Here is a 15,912-nt window from a genome sequence, read left to right as displayed (position 1 = left end):
AAAGTGACCATTTTTGATGTTCCCTTTTTTGTCTCTTTTTTTATTTGTTTATGTAATATGAACATTTTCAATGTAACCATTTTATACGATGATGTGGATACAATGATGTATTACATCACTGATCGTGATTGGTAATGATGGATCATCGCTGTGATTGGTTGTGTTGATTTTACATGAGACTGTGTTTGAATTGTTTATTTGTATATGCCTGATGACGGTTATGGGACTAAAACGTTGTGAATGCTATGCTAAAGATACATGTGCAAGTATTGATAGTGTGCAGGATTTTTTCGCTTTTGTATTTTAATCTGTTAAAATGGTTAAAAAAATATTTTTAAGATGGCCCCTTCTTGTCTAAATTGACTTTCTTGACCAGAATATGTTGCAATAAGGACCAAGTCATTAACTGGGTTGGCTGTTTTAAAGTGTCATATTCTGACATTTGGACGGTTATGGAGCACAAAGAAGAAGAAAATCCAGTTTTTACACGTTAATGGGGCTCTAGTTTAATAACTGTGATGTTTCAGCTCTGTAAATTATTAAGGAAGTAGATAACAGAGAGAAAGTGCTGGCCAGAGAATGAGTAAGGCCTGGCTTTTTTCACACTCTGTCTCTGTCTGGAGGAAGCGCCGTGGCAATTCATCTGCCTCGTCAAACATACGGCGCCGGCTCTTCAATTACCAGCGACCTCGACTGTAACCAGCACATGTAAAGCACAAGGAACATGCAGTTAATTTCACCAAGCATTAAAAGGCTGAGTGAAAGAGAGCGTGTGTGCGAAGTAACACCCCGCATGTTGCGACAAGTGACGATGGAATGGCAATTAATGGAGCTTCAAAGTTGGCTATGATCGCTGGCAGGCAGCTGTTTTTTTTTTTTTCTTTTAAGGAGGTATTGCTGCTTCACTGAGGTCTCTGCGCCTGTCTTCCTGTCTATCTGTCTCTCGCTGCATGGCACACCTGTCAGAGATGTCTCAGAATTTAATGAATAGTGAGGAAATACCATTTGTTTGTTCCTTAACGGTGAACGGCTGATCAGGATATGAAGCGTTTAGAACACTTATGTTTTTGGTTGTTGTTTGCGGTGCCATTCTTGATTGATTGCAAGGGCATTGGTTTGATTTTGACATTGGTGAGGACAGTGATGCACGTCACTTTATTTTAGCATTAAAAATGAACTGAACCAATGGTAATTGTAAAAAGAAAACACTTTGGGACCCTATGGTTGCTGTAGTAAAGAGCAAAACTTTTGCGTGCATCTGACTGACAAATAGATAAACCACAGTTTAATTTTGTTTTGATATTTCAGCAAGCAGTTTGATTCGTACATTCATTTTAACAGCATTAAGTTAAAGACAGTCAACTTTCTAGCACATTTCTAGATTAATTTTAACTTCTCAGGTAATATCAATTGTATGACCCATTTCAGGTTCGGCCAGCAGCTGCAGTGAAGCAATGACTCTACCAATCAGCGATTGGCTCTTTTATTTAGAAGACAGGACTTATTCCGCCATATTGTGCATTGCATTTTTTTCCATTCAGGTGCATCCCAATTCGCGTACTTATGCACTATTCTATAACACTAGTGCATTTTCGTTTTAAAACTCATAACTTTTGCTATGGTTACGCCTGTCATTTACACTACTCTTGCGTTTTCTACCCTCTACTTTCTACTTTTGAAAACGCTCCAGAGCCCGTTTTAGTTTGAAAACACCGGGGTTGTGTTTCAGTGTAAACGGACCAAAACAGAGACTTTTGAAAACGATGGCGTGGCTGCCCACGTTCACTCTGCGTATCCTTGACGACCGTGTAAACAATAACGTGGAGACTGAACTGCAATCTTTGCTGGCTTTGTTGTCATTTTTAGCAGCTATTGTGCAGTTAAACTCCACATTTTTTAATACCGCAGCTACCTACATGCAACTGTTTACATTTGTACTCGAATGCCCAGTGTGCGTGAACGGTCACGTGACATGCATTTTCAGTCGTGTAGTGTAGACGGAGATCATTTCTGAAACGCAGTGAAAACGCCAGTGTAGACGAGGAATGTTTTCTTTTTAAAATGCTGTTTTAAAACGAAAATGCACTAGTGTAAATGGGGCCTAAGTATAAATAGTGTGAGTAGTGTGTTCACACTGAGGCCCCATTTACACTAATGCATTTTCATTTTAAAACGGCGTTTAAAAATGAAAACGATCCTCATGTACACTGATGTTTCCTCAGCGTTTCAGAAACGATCTACATTTACACTACGCGACCGAAAACGCATGTCATATGACCGTTCATGCACACTGGGGACAATGGCTGCTAAAAATGACAACAAATCCAGCAAAGATTGCAGTTCAGTCTCCATGTTATTGTTTACACGGTCGTCAAGGATACGCAGAGCAAACATGGGCATCCACGCCATAGTTTTCAAAAGTCTCCGTTTATACTGAGGCCCTGTTTACACTAGTGTGTTTTCTTAAGTTTTGCTATGGTTACGCCTGTCGTTTACACTACGCCTGCTTTTCAGACCTCTAAAATGGACACTAGTGCATTTTCGTTTTAAAACTCATAACTTTTGCTATGGTTACGCCTGTCATTTACACTACTCTCACGTTTTCTACCCTCGAAAACGGAGACTTTCGAAAATGCTGCAGACCCTGTTTTAGTTTGAAAACACCGGGGTTGCGTTTCAGTATAAACTTACTTACTATGTTTACTTACTATGTTTTTCATTCAAATTAAACTTCAAAAGTCCATTCTGACTGATGTTATATAAATTATTTGTTGTTGAAATGTATTCCTTTATTTTTTAATTCTGTTTCATCATCATTCAGAATATGCCATCCATCTCATGCATTTTAAATGACTTAAAATAGGAACAACATTCTGAGGGTTTTTTTTTTCTACTAATGGACATCAGTGTCTTACATTTATAATTTATTTTATTTATTTATTTTTTCATAAATCCCATTATGGGTTATGATTGATCTGTTTGATGTAGTCTGGTTGCAAATTGTTCCTGGAAACATGATTTTACATTTTTCCCATCTCTCTCCTCTTGTTTTTCAGGAGTATCCAGCTAAATCCCATTCATTTTCAGAACTACCTCCGACAGGCTATGGCGTATCGACTGCTGGGAAACCCCTGTGAGGCAGCAAGGTAAAATTGGCATTAATGGAGGGCTCAGAAAGGGTCCTTTCCTCAAAATGAAGACAGATTCAGTAGGAGAAAAGCTCCCAGTCATTTAGACAAACCCTGCAAACATGTCTACCCAGTGGTTTGTTACATCTCCCTCTGTTCTGTCGGCCTGTACTGGAAAAATATGTTCTGGGTGATACATAAATACTGGTGGTTCAGTGAGTTGCATGTGGAAGAAGACAATTAGAGCTACGATTACATCCACTTCCGCCACTGCCGACTGACATATTCCCCTGTAGCCTCCACGCATTGATGTTCCATATGTGTTTTAATGATATGGTTATCAAATGCCTATGTTCCCATCATTGGTCTTTTACAGATGACAGCTACCATTAGTTATTGGATAGCAGTGGAATAAATCGTTTAGAGGCGTCGGTTGCGCCAAATGCCATGGCCAACTGGTGGCTGCGGGGGCCATTTATTGCGAGGAAGTCATATTCTGTTTGATCATTATCAAGCCACATTAACCAAGTTGAAATAGATTAGAGCAAGAAACGGGTACTTTGGTCTCTTTCTCTCTCACACACTTGTTCTTTCTTTCCACCCCCTCTTGCATTTGAGTTTCTGCAAGCAGAAATAGATCAACTCCGCCACCCTGCCTACAAATTTAGTGCTACTGTCCTAGTGGGAGAAGTGATGTTTTCTGGGAACATTGCAGAGTGCATTTATATGAAGTTGGTACGTTACACTGGCACTATTTGATTCAGGCTCTTTATGCTCTTTTATTGCAGTAGGTGTGGATAAGATCTGGCCAGCTTTGCTTACTATTGTGCTGGACTGTGGGACTCATTATCTAAAGAAAAATTGTTCTTATAGTGGCCCAAAGAGTATTTGGACAACTATGGAACACTTAAATGTCATTGCATTTAGGTTGCAACTATTTTAAAGAAATAGATCACAAGAATACTTGAATACTTCAAAAGTTTAGCGTCGCTGAAATGTTTTAATGTTTTTGAAAGAAGTGCTCACAAAGACTTCATTTATTTGCTCAAATGAAGTAAAAACAGTAATATTGTGAAATATGATCACATTTTTTTTCTTTTTCTAAATGTTATTTATTCCTGTGATGGGAAAGCTGAATGTTAGCAGCCATTAGTGCCACATTTACCCTTCAGAATTCATTCTAATATGCTGATTTCTTATTATCAATGTTGAAAACGGGTGTTATTATGTATGGTTTAATGTTTTATTAAACCAGCGTTAAAAGCCAGTTCTGCAAGCCTTACTCACTACTGCTGTGCCACTGAAGACATTGAATTCTGCATGTCTTTTTTAAGAATTGAGTGGTCCAACCAGACATTGATAGAGTTTGCTAACAAGGGAGACTATTTGCGCTTAGTGTAAATAGACACTCCGTTACTTTTAAGCATTTTTTGCATTTATTCCAAAATAATAACTATAGGAACCCAGTAACAAATTTTAGATTACGTCTACAGTTTTTTGTTTGTGAACTGATGTTCAGCTATTCTTTTTAATGGTAAATTTATTTTCGGATCATCAGTCATGAAAGCTTAGTAAACACTGCATGTGTCATGATGGTCACCGACATGTAATTTCACCAAGCAGATTGCACACAAAAAAAAAACCCACACAAGTGTTTTCTAACCATTTCAGTTTATTTTGACACGACATAAAGTGGTGATGTCTAAGTGGGTGAGTTTTTAATTAGTCTTCACATTAACACCATTATTTGTTAATTCAGACTGTGCCTAAAATCAAAAGGTAGGATTTGTCACATGAACAGACAATCACAGTGCAAAGGAGGCATTGCTCTCACGTGACTATTCCCCGTTAATTACCTCATAACTCAATTACCACCCACCAAACCCATAGCACACTTTAGTGGGTCTGTTAAAACTCAATGGGCTCAGGGGAGGCATGAGAAATGTTGCCTCCTGCTGTAACTTTAAAGGGTTAGTTCACCTAAAAATGAAAATAATGTCATTTAATACTCACCCTCATGTCATTCTATACCCATAAGAGCTTTGTTCATCTTCGGAACACAAATTAAGATATTTTTGATGAAATCCGATGGCTTAGGGAGGCCTCTATTGAGAGCAAAGCCACCGAACCTCTCAAGATCCAGAAAGCTACTAAAGACATATTTAAAACAGTTCATGTGAGTTCAGTGGTTCTACCTTAATATTATAAAGCGACGAGAATATTTTTTGTTTGCCAAAAAAATTAAATAAGGATTTTTCAACAATATCTCATGATGGCCGATTTAAAAAATCTTTTTTTTTTTTTTTTTGGTGCACAAAAAGTATTCTCGTCACTTTATAATATTAAGGTTGAACCACTGTACTCACATGAACTCTTTTAAATTACATAATTTTTTGGGTGAACTAACCCTTTAACCACCGGTGTTGCTGTGTGTCGTTTGGAAAAATTTGTGATTTATATACTTTTTAATGTCATATTTTGAAACATTGAGTTGATTTAATTTCCTCATATACTGTATAATGTGTATGTTTTTATTGACAACAGTGAGCGTTTCTCTCATTTAACGGTTTAATTCTTACATAGTTTACTTTCTCAAAAGTCTGTTATTTCATTGCTCTTGGATCTTGACTCTTTGAGTCAACTTACAAACTTACATTTTAGACACATATTGTCTTTTTTTTTTCTTTTTTCTTTTCTTGCCCCTTTCATGAAAATATTTCCAAACAAAGCACCTTTGCACATCTAAGCAAAATGTTTTGTTCCTGAAATAATCAGCGTTTCTGCATCAACGAATTGATTTTGAATGAATGATTCACTCTGGAGTGCAAGTCTGTAAGGTAAGCACAAGTGTTTATTTATTTATTCATTATTGTTTATTTCCTTTTGCCGTGCAGGCTCGTTTATTGCCTGCAAAATACCTCAATAGCCTTTTTTTGATATAGCGTATTACAAATACATTCCTTGTTGCATTACGATTGCAAGTATCACTTTGTTCTGTCAAAAACGTACTGTATGTATCCATCAGTGTTCTCTGGAATTGTTTGTTAGGCTTTGTGGTGTTGATGTGTTTTATATATAGCTTAGTAATAATATAAAATCATTATTATTGTTGCATATATGGTTGGACATTTATTTTGTAAGGACAAACTTGATGACTCATGATGTTCATGCCGACTGGCACAGAATTAAAATCTTTCTACATTCCCATCAAATGAGTCTCTGTTGACATTGCTCGGTATGGTCCACTCCTTAACCTCCTCATGCTATATTAAGGCAGAGTCCGAGTGCAGTTTGTCAGACTACAATGCATGGTTGTGCATTTCAAAGAAGCGAGCAATGCCATTGAAGCTGGCGCCACTCTTTAACCTAATCACATCCTCCCTCCAGCAAATGCTGCTCAGCCATTTGAGGTCTTTAAGAGGAAAATGCATCTGTGTTTTGAAGTTCACATGCCAGTAAATTTCACAGAGGCAATAGCTCTCCAGCACAAAGAAACCAAATTATTCTCCACATTTTCATCATTGTACCATTTTCTTCCTCATTCGGGTAATGGTTACTTAGATCCATCCATGACTCCTTTATTGAGACGTCATTTCTTTTGTGAACAGAAAATCTGTGGCTTCCTTTTGTTGTTGTTGTTGTTGTTATTTTCATTTCTGTAAGAAGTATCAAAGTCAGATGACAACACGCACCACCAGAAAACACTAAAAAACATCTTCTCCAGGAAATATGTGCATATAGATTCATACGTTTAGTAGCACAGATTCCTCCCACCGCAATCTTAACTGTCAGAGAGTGAGTGACACATCAAGATATTGAACTCGAAAACGGAAATTATTCTAGAAGGCAATATCGTTCCGTTTGTGCTGGAGACAAGCTTTCTCAATGCAGAAATAAAATTAACAGTGTAACCTTTGCTCTTGATGAATCCTGGCAGAATTTGCTTGATGAAAGTGGTATCCATTGCTCACAGCGAAAGCCAGTACAACAGTAAACACTCTTAAATGCGCTGTCAGCATTTAGCATCTTGTGGCTTATTTCCAGAAATCAGGTTTGTTTTTTAGTAAAGTTTTTGTGCATGATTTGACTGAACGTTTAAGGGTGTTTAGATAATTATAGGGCACTAAATTAACACACTTCTCACCTTCACTTGTTTATTTGACTCCAAACATTGTCAAACTGTGGACATACAAGCATCACCGGAGAAATCTGATGTTTTCGGAACAGTCATTTTTCTAAACCAACAAATGTCAACCAAAAAAAAAAAATCTACTCAGCTTTGCTAAGGCTAATTTTATTGCTAACATGCCAGTGCAAACCCTCTTTTGGCGTTAAAAAACTATACTGACAGAATTTACTACGGACACGCAGTGAAAAATTAGCCCTGAAAAGGCATGGACAGTTATTTTGCGGACGTTTTTGCATATGCATTTGTAGGAGTTTCCCTTTCAGATGCAAAATTTATGGGAGGAGAGTATCTAAATCAATCATGCAAGGTGATTTACTAAGGTTTGCTCTAGTCAATTAACTGGTATTCGCATTATTTACCACCTAAAAAAACCTGTCTGAAACAGGAGGCTAATTTCCTCTGCTCTTAGTAGATTGCGTTGATCATTATGGTAATGATCCGGCTGCGTCTGCGTTCTTTAATTTGCACGTGGTCAGTAGATCACGTGCAGAACTTTTCACTCCCAGCGGCGCTTTTTTGGAATTGCGCTTTTATGCTAATTTGCCCTGTTTTGTAAATCTGGCCCTATGTATCCTAAATAGACACTCAATCAATTTTCAACATCATGAATCCATTTTAAATTTGTGAATGAAGTGACTATACACCGCATCATTCCATTGTTCGGCAAAGAAAGTTGTGAGGATTCCAAGCTCCTGCAGTGGTCTTGAGGTCATGCCCAGATGCAGAGCTACTGTGTGATGGTTTTGACATTGAGTGCGTTTCCTGTCAATAGCGCCCTATCTAGTGATTTGAATATTACAGGTTGCCACTTCAAAAGACTGAATAAGAATGTTTATTCAACCACCCCTGACAGCTCTCTAGTTAGCCAAGTTGCCCCATTCTCAGTGAAAAGTGCATTTGCGGGTGTATGTCTTTAGACAGCCAAATTAGTCCATTTTGGCTATTATGAGGCCAGATGCGTGCCGTCAGTGAGGCCGTTGACAGAGCCATCAGTCTTGAATGGGAGGTGTGCATAGAGAAAGAAGCTCAATGAGCTAACGTTCTTTGCCAGCCCCATTTACAGCAATGACATCTCCGTCTCTGCAAGCTCCGATGGTGCTTATCGCTCTCAAACAAGGTCAATTGTGGCAGCCCTTTACTCAATACTTAGAGCTGTGTGAGACACTTAAGTTTTTAATCACAATAACGTTACACACACATGGATTGTTAAAGTGTGTGGGGTTGTCAAGTGTTATGGCACATTTATGAAGCAGTCAGCACCTCTCAATGAGTCTACAAGACAGTATAGCCAATGCATTTTAAAATGTTGGCAGTAATGCTTAGAAATGTAGAAGGTATTTAAAGTTGGCATGAAAAGGAAGTTGTGATAGTCTTTTCTTCGCTATTGTGATGTATATAACCGAGTGTAATGGCTTCTCGAACAAGAAAAAATGTAGGCCGGGACTTGATTTTGTCCATCTGGAATTGATTTGATTGTTGTGGTTTGCTATTGCTGTGATCTCATGATGTGAATGACCAACTCTATCTCACTACCAATCTGTACGTATTTTATGAGGTGGCTGATTTGTCTAAACCCTAGTGACTGGTAGGTTTAGGGGCGGGGTTAGGGGTAGGTCATTCGTACAAATTCATACGAATTTGGCAACTCATATAATATGTACAATTTAGCAAAAAATGTACGAATTGGTCACCTCGTGAAATACTTACAAACTGCCGTGAGATTGGGTTGGAATGACAGGTTCATCCTTTAGTGTAAATGTGGATCGGATAAATTTTTCTTTGTTCTGTTGTGTGACACTTTTTTTGTGCTTTTTGTTTTGTGGTTTTTGTTATACTGGTTGAAACTCTTTTCACATCCTGATAGCAATCAATAATAGAAGTGGTCGAAATATTAAAAAATGTACATATATCTTCTGTGGAAGTCTAAGGACCAAAAAACATTCGTACAATCATTGCATGTGGTCCAAATGCATGAATAGGATGTCCTACCTGCCTGTAAACCTATATATTTGCATACCTCCGTGCACCCTGACAACACACGTCATCAGCACGTTTCATGAGGCTACGCAGAGTCGTAGACAGACAGTCACTGAGCAGCAGCCACCTTTTACAGTTCCTCCAGAACTAAAACAACAAGCTTATGCTGCATTCATGCCATAACTACCGTAATTAAGAGATGGCAACCTGTGACATTCTACTCGGAGTGGTTCACGTCCTCAGACTTGGATTTATGCATGACTGTGGCAACACTATCAACGCCGAAATGAATCTGCAGCAGTTAGGTGGTGCAGTTCAGCACTCTAAGTTGTTTACTTTCATTATTATTATGTGCTTTGAGAGATGAGTTCATTTAACGCCATCTCGGTTGACGCTTTGCAGACTCTTCTCTGGCTGTGCGTGGTCATGTGTTTTGGAAGAGGCGTGGCTTTGGAGATGCTCTGAAGGGAGGGTGGGATCTTCTGATTTCAAAGCTAGATTGCTATTGCTAGCCTCTCCGAAATTACCTTTAATTTTCTCATAATTTCCATACACTGTGCTGCACCAGAAGTTGCAGTGGCCAATCAGGCTAAATGCAGAAGCGATCATGCTCTTCCTACAGTATGTAGGCAAGGCTAGGTTTTGGGACAGTGTGTCCTGATGCAAATTTTTGATTGTTTGGTTGTTTTTTTCTCCATGTGTGAAATGCATAAACAGTCTGATTTGTCAAGCTTGGACCTTTGTTGTCAGGGGGTATGAGAGGAATGAGGGAGCAGTGAACCAAACCTCACGCCGCAGAGCCAAGAATGCACTAAGTGCTGACGCTATAGGAAAACAATGCAGATTGCCTGATGCCAATCTTCAGTTTTTGCCTTACTGTGTGAATTAGGGGACATGCTGTTATTCACAGGCATAATACTCCTGCATATTTTAGCACTGCTGTTCAGCAGGAATGTGGCCTTCTAAAAGCTCAGCGTTCCCGTGAAGCTGTGAGAACACACAGGCGCTCAAAAACTATCACCCTAGGCACGAGGGCACACAGCAGCCGGTCAGACAGGCTGCGCCCCGTCCACTGAGGGCAACAACTGGGTCTTTACCCTCCAACACTTCTCACTTTTAAGGATGTAATAGTCTGTCGGACTTGTAGCCCTTACACATCAGCCCTAATGGCATGTTTCTCTCTGTGGCAGCCACAAAGGGCCTCTACTGCCAGACTTGTTATTATCTTGATATGAAGTGCCCTGCTTGGAAATCTCTCCACTTACTTTCCATCCTTCTATACCCCTGTTTCTTTGCTTTCATTTTTTTGTATCCCTTTGGCATAGATCTTATTGTTTGACACCCCCGTGTGGCCATAGACGGTGAAATAACAAGGACTTTGAAATTACCTCGACTCCCGGCCTACACACTGAATGTAACTTTGTCATCGATGCCTGCTAGTGGACATAAAAGTGATTTATGTGACAGGCCCAAACATTGACAGCTGGGAAGTAGGGCTGCATGCAGAGTTTGAGAAAGCAATACACTACAGTTGTACACTGCTTCTGTATATTTTTATATAGATGTTTACAAACGCTTGAGAACTGAAGTCAGAATGGGTCATGCAATACAATTTCATGTCCCTGTGATATATGTGTTAATATACTGTAGTACTTTTTGTCTTGTAAATCTCACTGCTTCAGATGCCCTTTTGACACAAAACTACACAATCTGTTATAATACTGGATATCATTTAGCATTATTGTTATCATTATTATTATTACTCTCCTATTCTTCTATTAATATTGTAAATTTTATTTTTCACTGATTCACTTTAAAACTTGGGTTTTACCCGTGGGTAAAGAAGAGATACTGTAAAAAAGTAGCTTCCTCTCCCTTTAGTGAGACACATGAGCTTGTTTTTTTTTGGTAACACTTTATTTTGATGGTCCTCTTTAGACATTCTGTTGACTATACTAACACTGCACCTGCATGTCAACCTACTTTAATTAAAGTATTAGTAGAGTAATAGTAGACTGCGTAATATTTACTAACACTTTAGGTAACACTTTATTTTACAGTGTCCTTACGTTACATGTCGTTACTGTAGTAATAACTTTAAATCATGCATAATTACATGCAACTAACCCTAAACCAATCCTGCATTCTAACCCTGTAGTAAGTACATGTAGTTAATTATTACTCAGTACGTAAATGTATAATTACTCTGTAACACAGATACCTTAAATAGCCCCCCCAACTGACATTCTATACTGACTATAAGGAACTTTGCAAGCAACAGTCTACTAATGGCGCTTTTCCACTGCGTGGTGCGACTCGGCTCGGCTTGGCAAGGCACAGCTCGGCCCACTTTACTTTCGGTTTGCTTTTCCACTGCAGTTTAGTACCACTTCAAATTGGGTTATAGACTGATCGTATAGTTGTGCCGCCTCTACCGCCGTGGAACCACTCCTCGGCTACCAACGAGTCTGCACCTCATCTACTGATCATGATACAGCCATTTCTTTTTTCAAGTTGTGTGCGACGGTCATTTGAAAGAAAGTCTTTTAAAAAAAGTCACGCAAACAAATGATACTGTGGTGGCTGTTACTGACTATTTAAATCTTGAGGGTTTGGTGTCTCGTGTTTCAAATGCAATGACGCTGGTAGTGACGACTCTCTCTGACCAATCAGTGATCTGCAGTGTTTACACGTCACATTTAGTATCGGTACAGCACGTTTGGAACCTCAACCGAGGTGGTACTATTTAAGCCAGCCATACCATGCCATACAGAGCTGTACCACGGAGTGGAAAAGCACCAAAAACTGAGCCATACTGAACCTTACCATGCAGTGGAAAAGCGCCATAATACACCAATGAGAGACATGTAGATGCAATGTTACTTAGTCAACAGATTTTTTTGTTTGTGTGTGTGTTTGTTTTTGTTTTTTGAATCCTAAAAAGTATAATTTTGAAAAAAGTGTTAAAATATATTACAGTAGAAAAGATTTTAATTGTAATAATATTTCACGTTATTGTTGTTTAACTGTATTTTGAGCAAACAAATATATTCTTGGTGAGCATAAGAGACTTCTTTCGAAAACATAAAAAAACAGACTCCAAACTTTACATACACACACACACACACACACACAAAACAGACTCCAAACTTTACATACACACACACACACACACACACACACGCACACGCACACACACACATATAAAATATATATATATATATATATATATATATACTGTATGAGCTTTTTTAAATGCTGGAATTGGTTAGCTACTTCACTGTAAAAAAAAAATCATATATAAAATCATATACATACTGTATATATACACACACACAATCCAGGGCAAAAGAAGAAAAAAAAATTATATGTATATATATATATATTTATATATTTATAAATATAAATATATATCAGGCCATTTCGAGTCTGATTTTTTTCGAGTTTTTCAGGCCATTTCAATTGACGACACAAAGCGGTAATATGTAAGTGTTTACTTACTTTTTAATTAGTCTTCCCATTAACGCCATCACTGTCTTCATTCAGACCGATTCGACGAGAACGCGCAGGAAAACGAGGCGGGATTTATCGCACAAACCAATCATGTCCAGTCGTAACCGATCATATCCAATCATAGCGCAATTGAGGCATTGCCTCCTCTCACGTGACTTTCCCCCATTCATTCTCAATTACCCCCCACTAAACCCACCGCACGCTTAGGGGGCTCTGCTTTGTTTCTATGAGCTGAAGGGAGGCACAGAGATGCGGACTCCCCGCTGTAACTTCACCTGCAGGTGTCGCTGTTTGACAGTGTTTCTTTAGAAAAACGAGTGACTTTTACACTTTTTAATATCAAATTTCGTAACATTTGCGTTGTTTTATTTTTGTAATATTGATTATTTTCTCATCCAGTTTTTTCGAGGAGGCACTGCCTCCCTTGCCTTCTCGGAGGAAACGCCCCTGATATACACATACATGATGGGAACGCCTAAAAAGGTTCTATATATGAAACGCATGTCAGAACCCTTAAGGTTCTATATAGAATTCTTTCTTCTAAGAATGTTCAAGGCAGAACTCAAACTTATTTTTTTTATTTATTTTTTTAAAGCTACAGAGTTTAAAAGACCCTATTAATAAATGGCATCAGTTCTTAATCTTGTTGCCTAAGATGTTAGTAAAAACGATTAGATGGTTAATTTACAAATCCAGCATGCTTCTTTTAAAAAGAAGGGATGGTGTCATGCGTTGATGGCATGACAGGGGTTTAAATGGCATTTAAAGGGCGATCCAGGCCTGTTCTGGGGGAGAGAAAGATAAGTGCTGCTTGTGCTCTGGAATATAATGACAAACACACACACACACACACACACAGGCATCCAGTTTCTCTGTGTGCCGGGTCCCTAGTCAAGCTCACCGTGCCGCTCAGCGCCACATCATACACAGACAAAAACAATTAGCATTTAATTTGATGCTTGAGTAAGAAAACAAGGGATGAGTGACACACCATGTCTCGGCTCTCATCCAAAAATCGTCCCATTTCAAAATGAGAAAGCAGCGTCACACTCCAGGAATTCCTCTTAAAGCGAACGCCATCACACTGCAGGATTTGGCTCTTCCGTCGACGCACAACAGTGCGTGACTGTCGATTCAAAGCTTCAAATGCGGCACCTGAACAGATGCAGAAGTTGAAACAGAGCGAGAAACACTTAACCAGCCCTGCCGTGTCCTTAACTGTAAATGTCATGTTTACCCACAACAACATTTCAACCCCTGAGGGGACAAGTAGGTACTGTGGTTAATTATTTGTAAACATTTAATTGGCATTTACACCCGAGAGAATTGCTCCATTCACCCCAGCAGGACACTTGCACATCCTCATCAAGCATTAATCAAGCAAGCTAAATGAGGCCTCCCCATGATTCCTGGCTCAGTGCTATCGAGACAGGGGGTGATGCTGGATTGCTATTCAGTAATGCAGCTTCACGAAAGCAGAACGATTCGTTTACTGTCTGGAAATGCTCTAGATTAGCAAATCACCCAAGAGGTTTTGAGTTGAGATTAGCAGATCACCCAAGAGGCTTTGAGTTGGGTCATCTTGGGTCAATAAACTGACTCAATCATTACAAACATAGCAGCTGTTTTCTAGAACAAAACCAATTGATTCTCTTCACTCAACCACCAACAATACATAAAGAGATCCATAGATGTGATGAAAGAAGAAAACAGCAGTTTAAGCAACCTAAATGATGTTCAGACTACAACTGGTTATGACTGACAGTTTTCTCACATGGTTAATGAAGTAAAAGATCAGAACCCTGACTAATTGCAATTACACTGATAAGAGTAAAGATCAGAACTGGAGTAATTACAAGGGTTATTGTCAGGTCATCTGTATGTTGGTTCTAGTTGTAGATCTTTGAAGGAAGCCAAGGAGCAGAATACATGCTTGAATTATACAGTAGTTGGACAAACAACTGGGCAGGAAGATGTGTGTCTCTCTCAAGAAACATTCAATTAAAAGCCATTTTCTCTGCTTTCTCAAATCAGATTTCATTTATATCATGGTAGGAAAACAAGTTTTAATTTCCTGCCTTATATATAGTACAGTGCCTGTTAATTTGGCCTGGTGAATGTATCATTCTATTCCCTTTAAAAAACAAGCCATTTGATTCAGCTGGCCAGATAATTTAATCAGCTTAGTTTATCAAATTGTGTACTGGGAAATAACATCTAATACAATCCAAGTCACACATTTTCCATTGCACTTTGTGAATATGGAGGGGTCTTAATTATATTTCATAGCGTAGTGTGATGGAGAAGGTAATAATTTATCTTTAACATTACTATGCTGTTTTTTAACGTGTCTCTGCGGTTTTGCATGCAACGCGTAACTGCATCATCAATTTGAAGTTCACACATGCATATGCATGTCACCTGATGCTCTTTACTGACACATTTAAAAGATGGCCTGAACTTCAGATTAAGATTTTTCCAATACTTCTATGTCCTTGCCTAAGCAAAAAGAGTTTGTGTATTGAGTTTCTTAAACAACGACACCACCATCCAAAACTAAAGGGTCATGTCATTATAAATAGAATATGAAGTATAGCAGAAGTAAGCAAAATCACACAAGACTGCTACTGTTTCAATTAATCACAGCCATAAATGATATTCAGACCAACAGCATGACAGTGAGTGTTGCAATATTGGTTTTGTACAGTTAAATACAATTAAACTGGTTTCATAAAAGTTAAATAAACTTGAGGTTACGCGTTAACGTAAGGTATAAGGTAATATTAAGTAACTTATATTTTACATACAGTATTGCCACTTAGATGAAGAATCACTGTTTTTTTTTTTTTTTTTTTTTTTTTTTTAACAAATCGGTTGAGGAAAATATTCAGTGACTCACTCAAAATAGTCACATTTCATTCCTAAGGGTTTTTAAACAAATCAGTTTAGTTGAGTTCCTGAATCTGTCACTGCCTTCTGGCATAGGTAACAATAATATTCCACTAGACAGCAAGCACATTAGTTTTTGTACATTTACTTTGTCACATGTTGTTTCCTTATCTGATAGAAATACATGATTCCAGGCAATACCAGTCACGATTTAAT

At 38.4% G+C, this 15,912-nt stretch overlaps 1 protein-coding gene across 1 annotated transcript in view; it reads left to right on the top strand.

Moving 5' to 3' along the window:
• Nucleotides 1-15,912, top strand: part of LOC127523037 (spermatogenesis-associated protein 16-like) — a 71,795-nt gene that overhangs the window by 16,946 nt on the left and 38,937 nt on the right. The window contains exon 3 of the mRNA XM_051913487.1: nucleotides 3,057-3,146. Within this exon, the coding sequence (XP_051769447.1) occupies nucleotides 3,057-3,146 (90 nt within the window). The remainder of the gene's footprint in view (nucleotides 1-3,056; nucleotides 3,147-15,912) is intronic.

The sequence above is a fragment of the Ctenopharyngodon idella genome, chromosome 11 (genome assembly GCF_019924925.1).
Source record: "Ctenopharyngodon idella isolate HZGC_01 chromosome 11, HZGC01, whole genome shotgun sequence".
Taxonomy (NCBI): Eukaryota; Metazoa; Chordata; class Actinopteri; order Cypriniformes; family Xenocyprididae; genus Ctenopharyngodon; species Ctenopharyngodon idella.
Note: the sequence above shows the minus strand (reverse complement) of the source record. Positions and strands in the feature narration are given on the sequence as shown.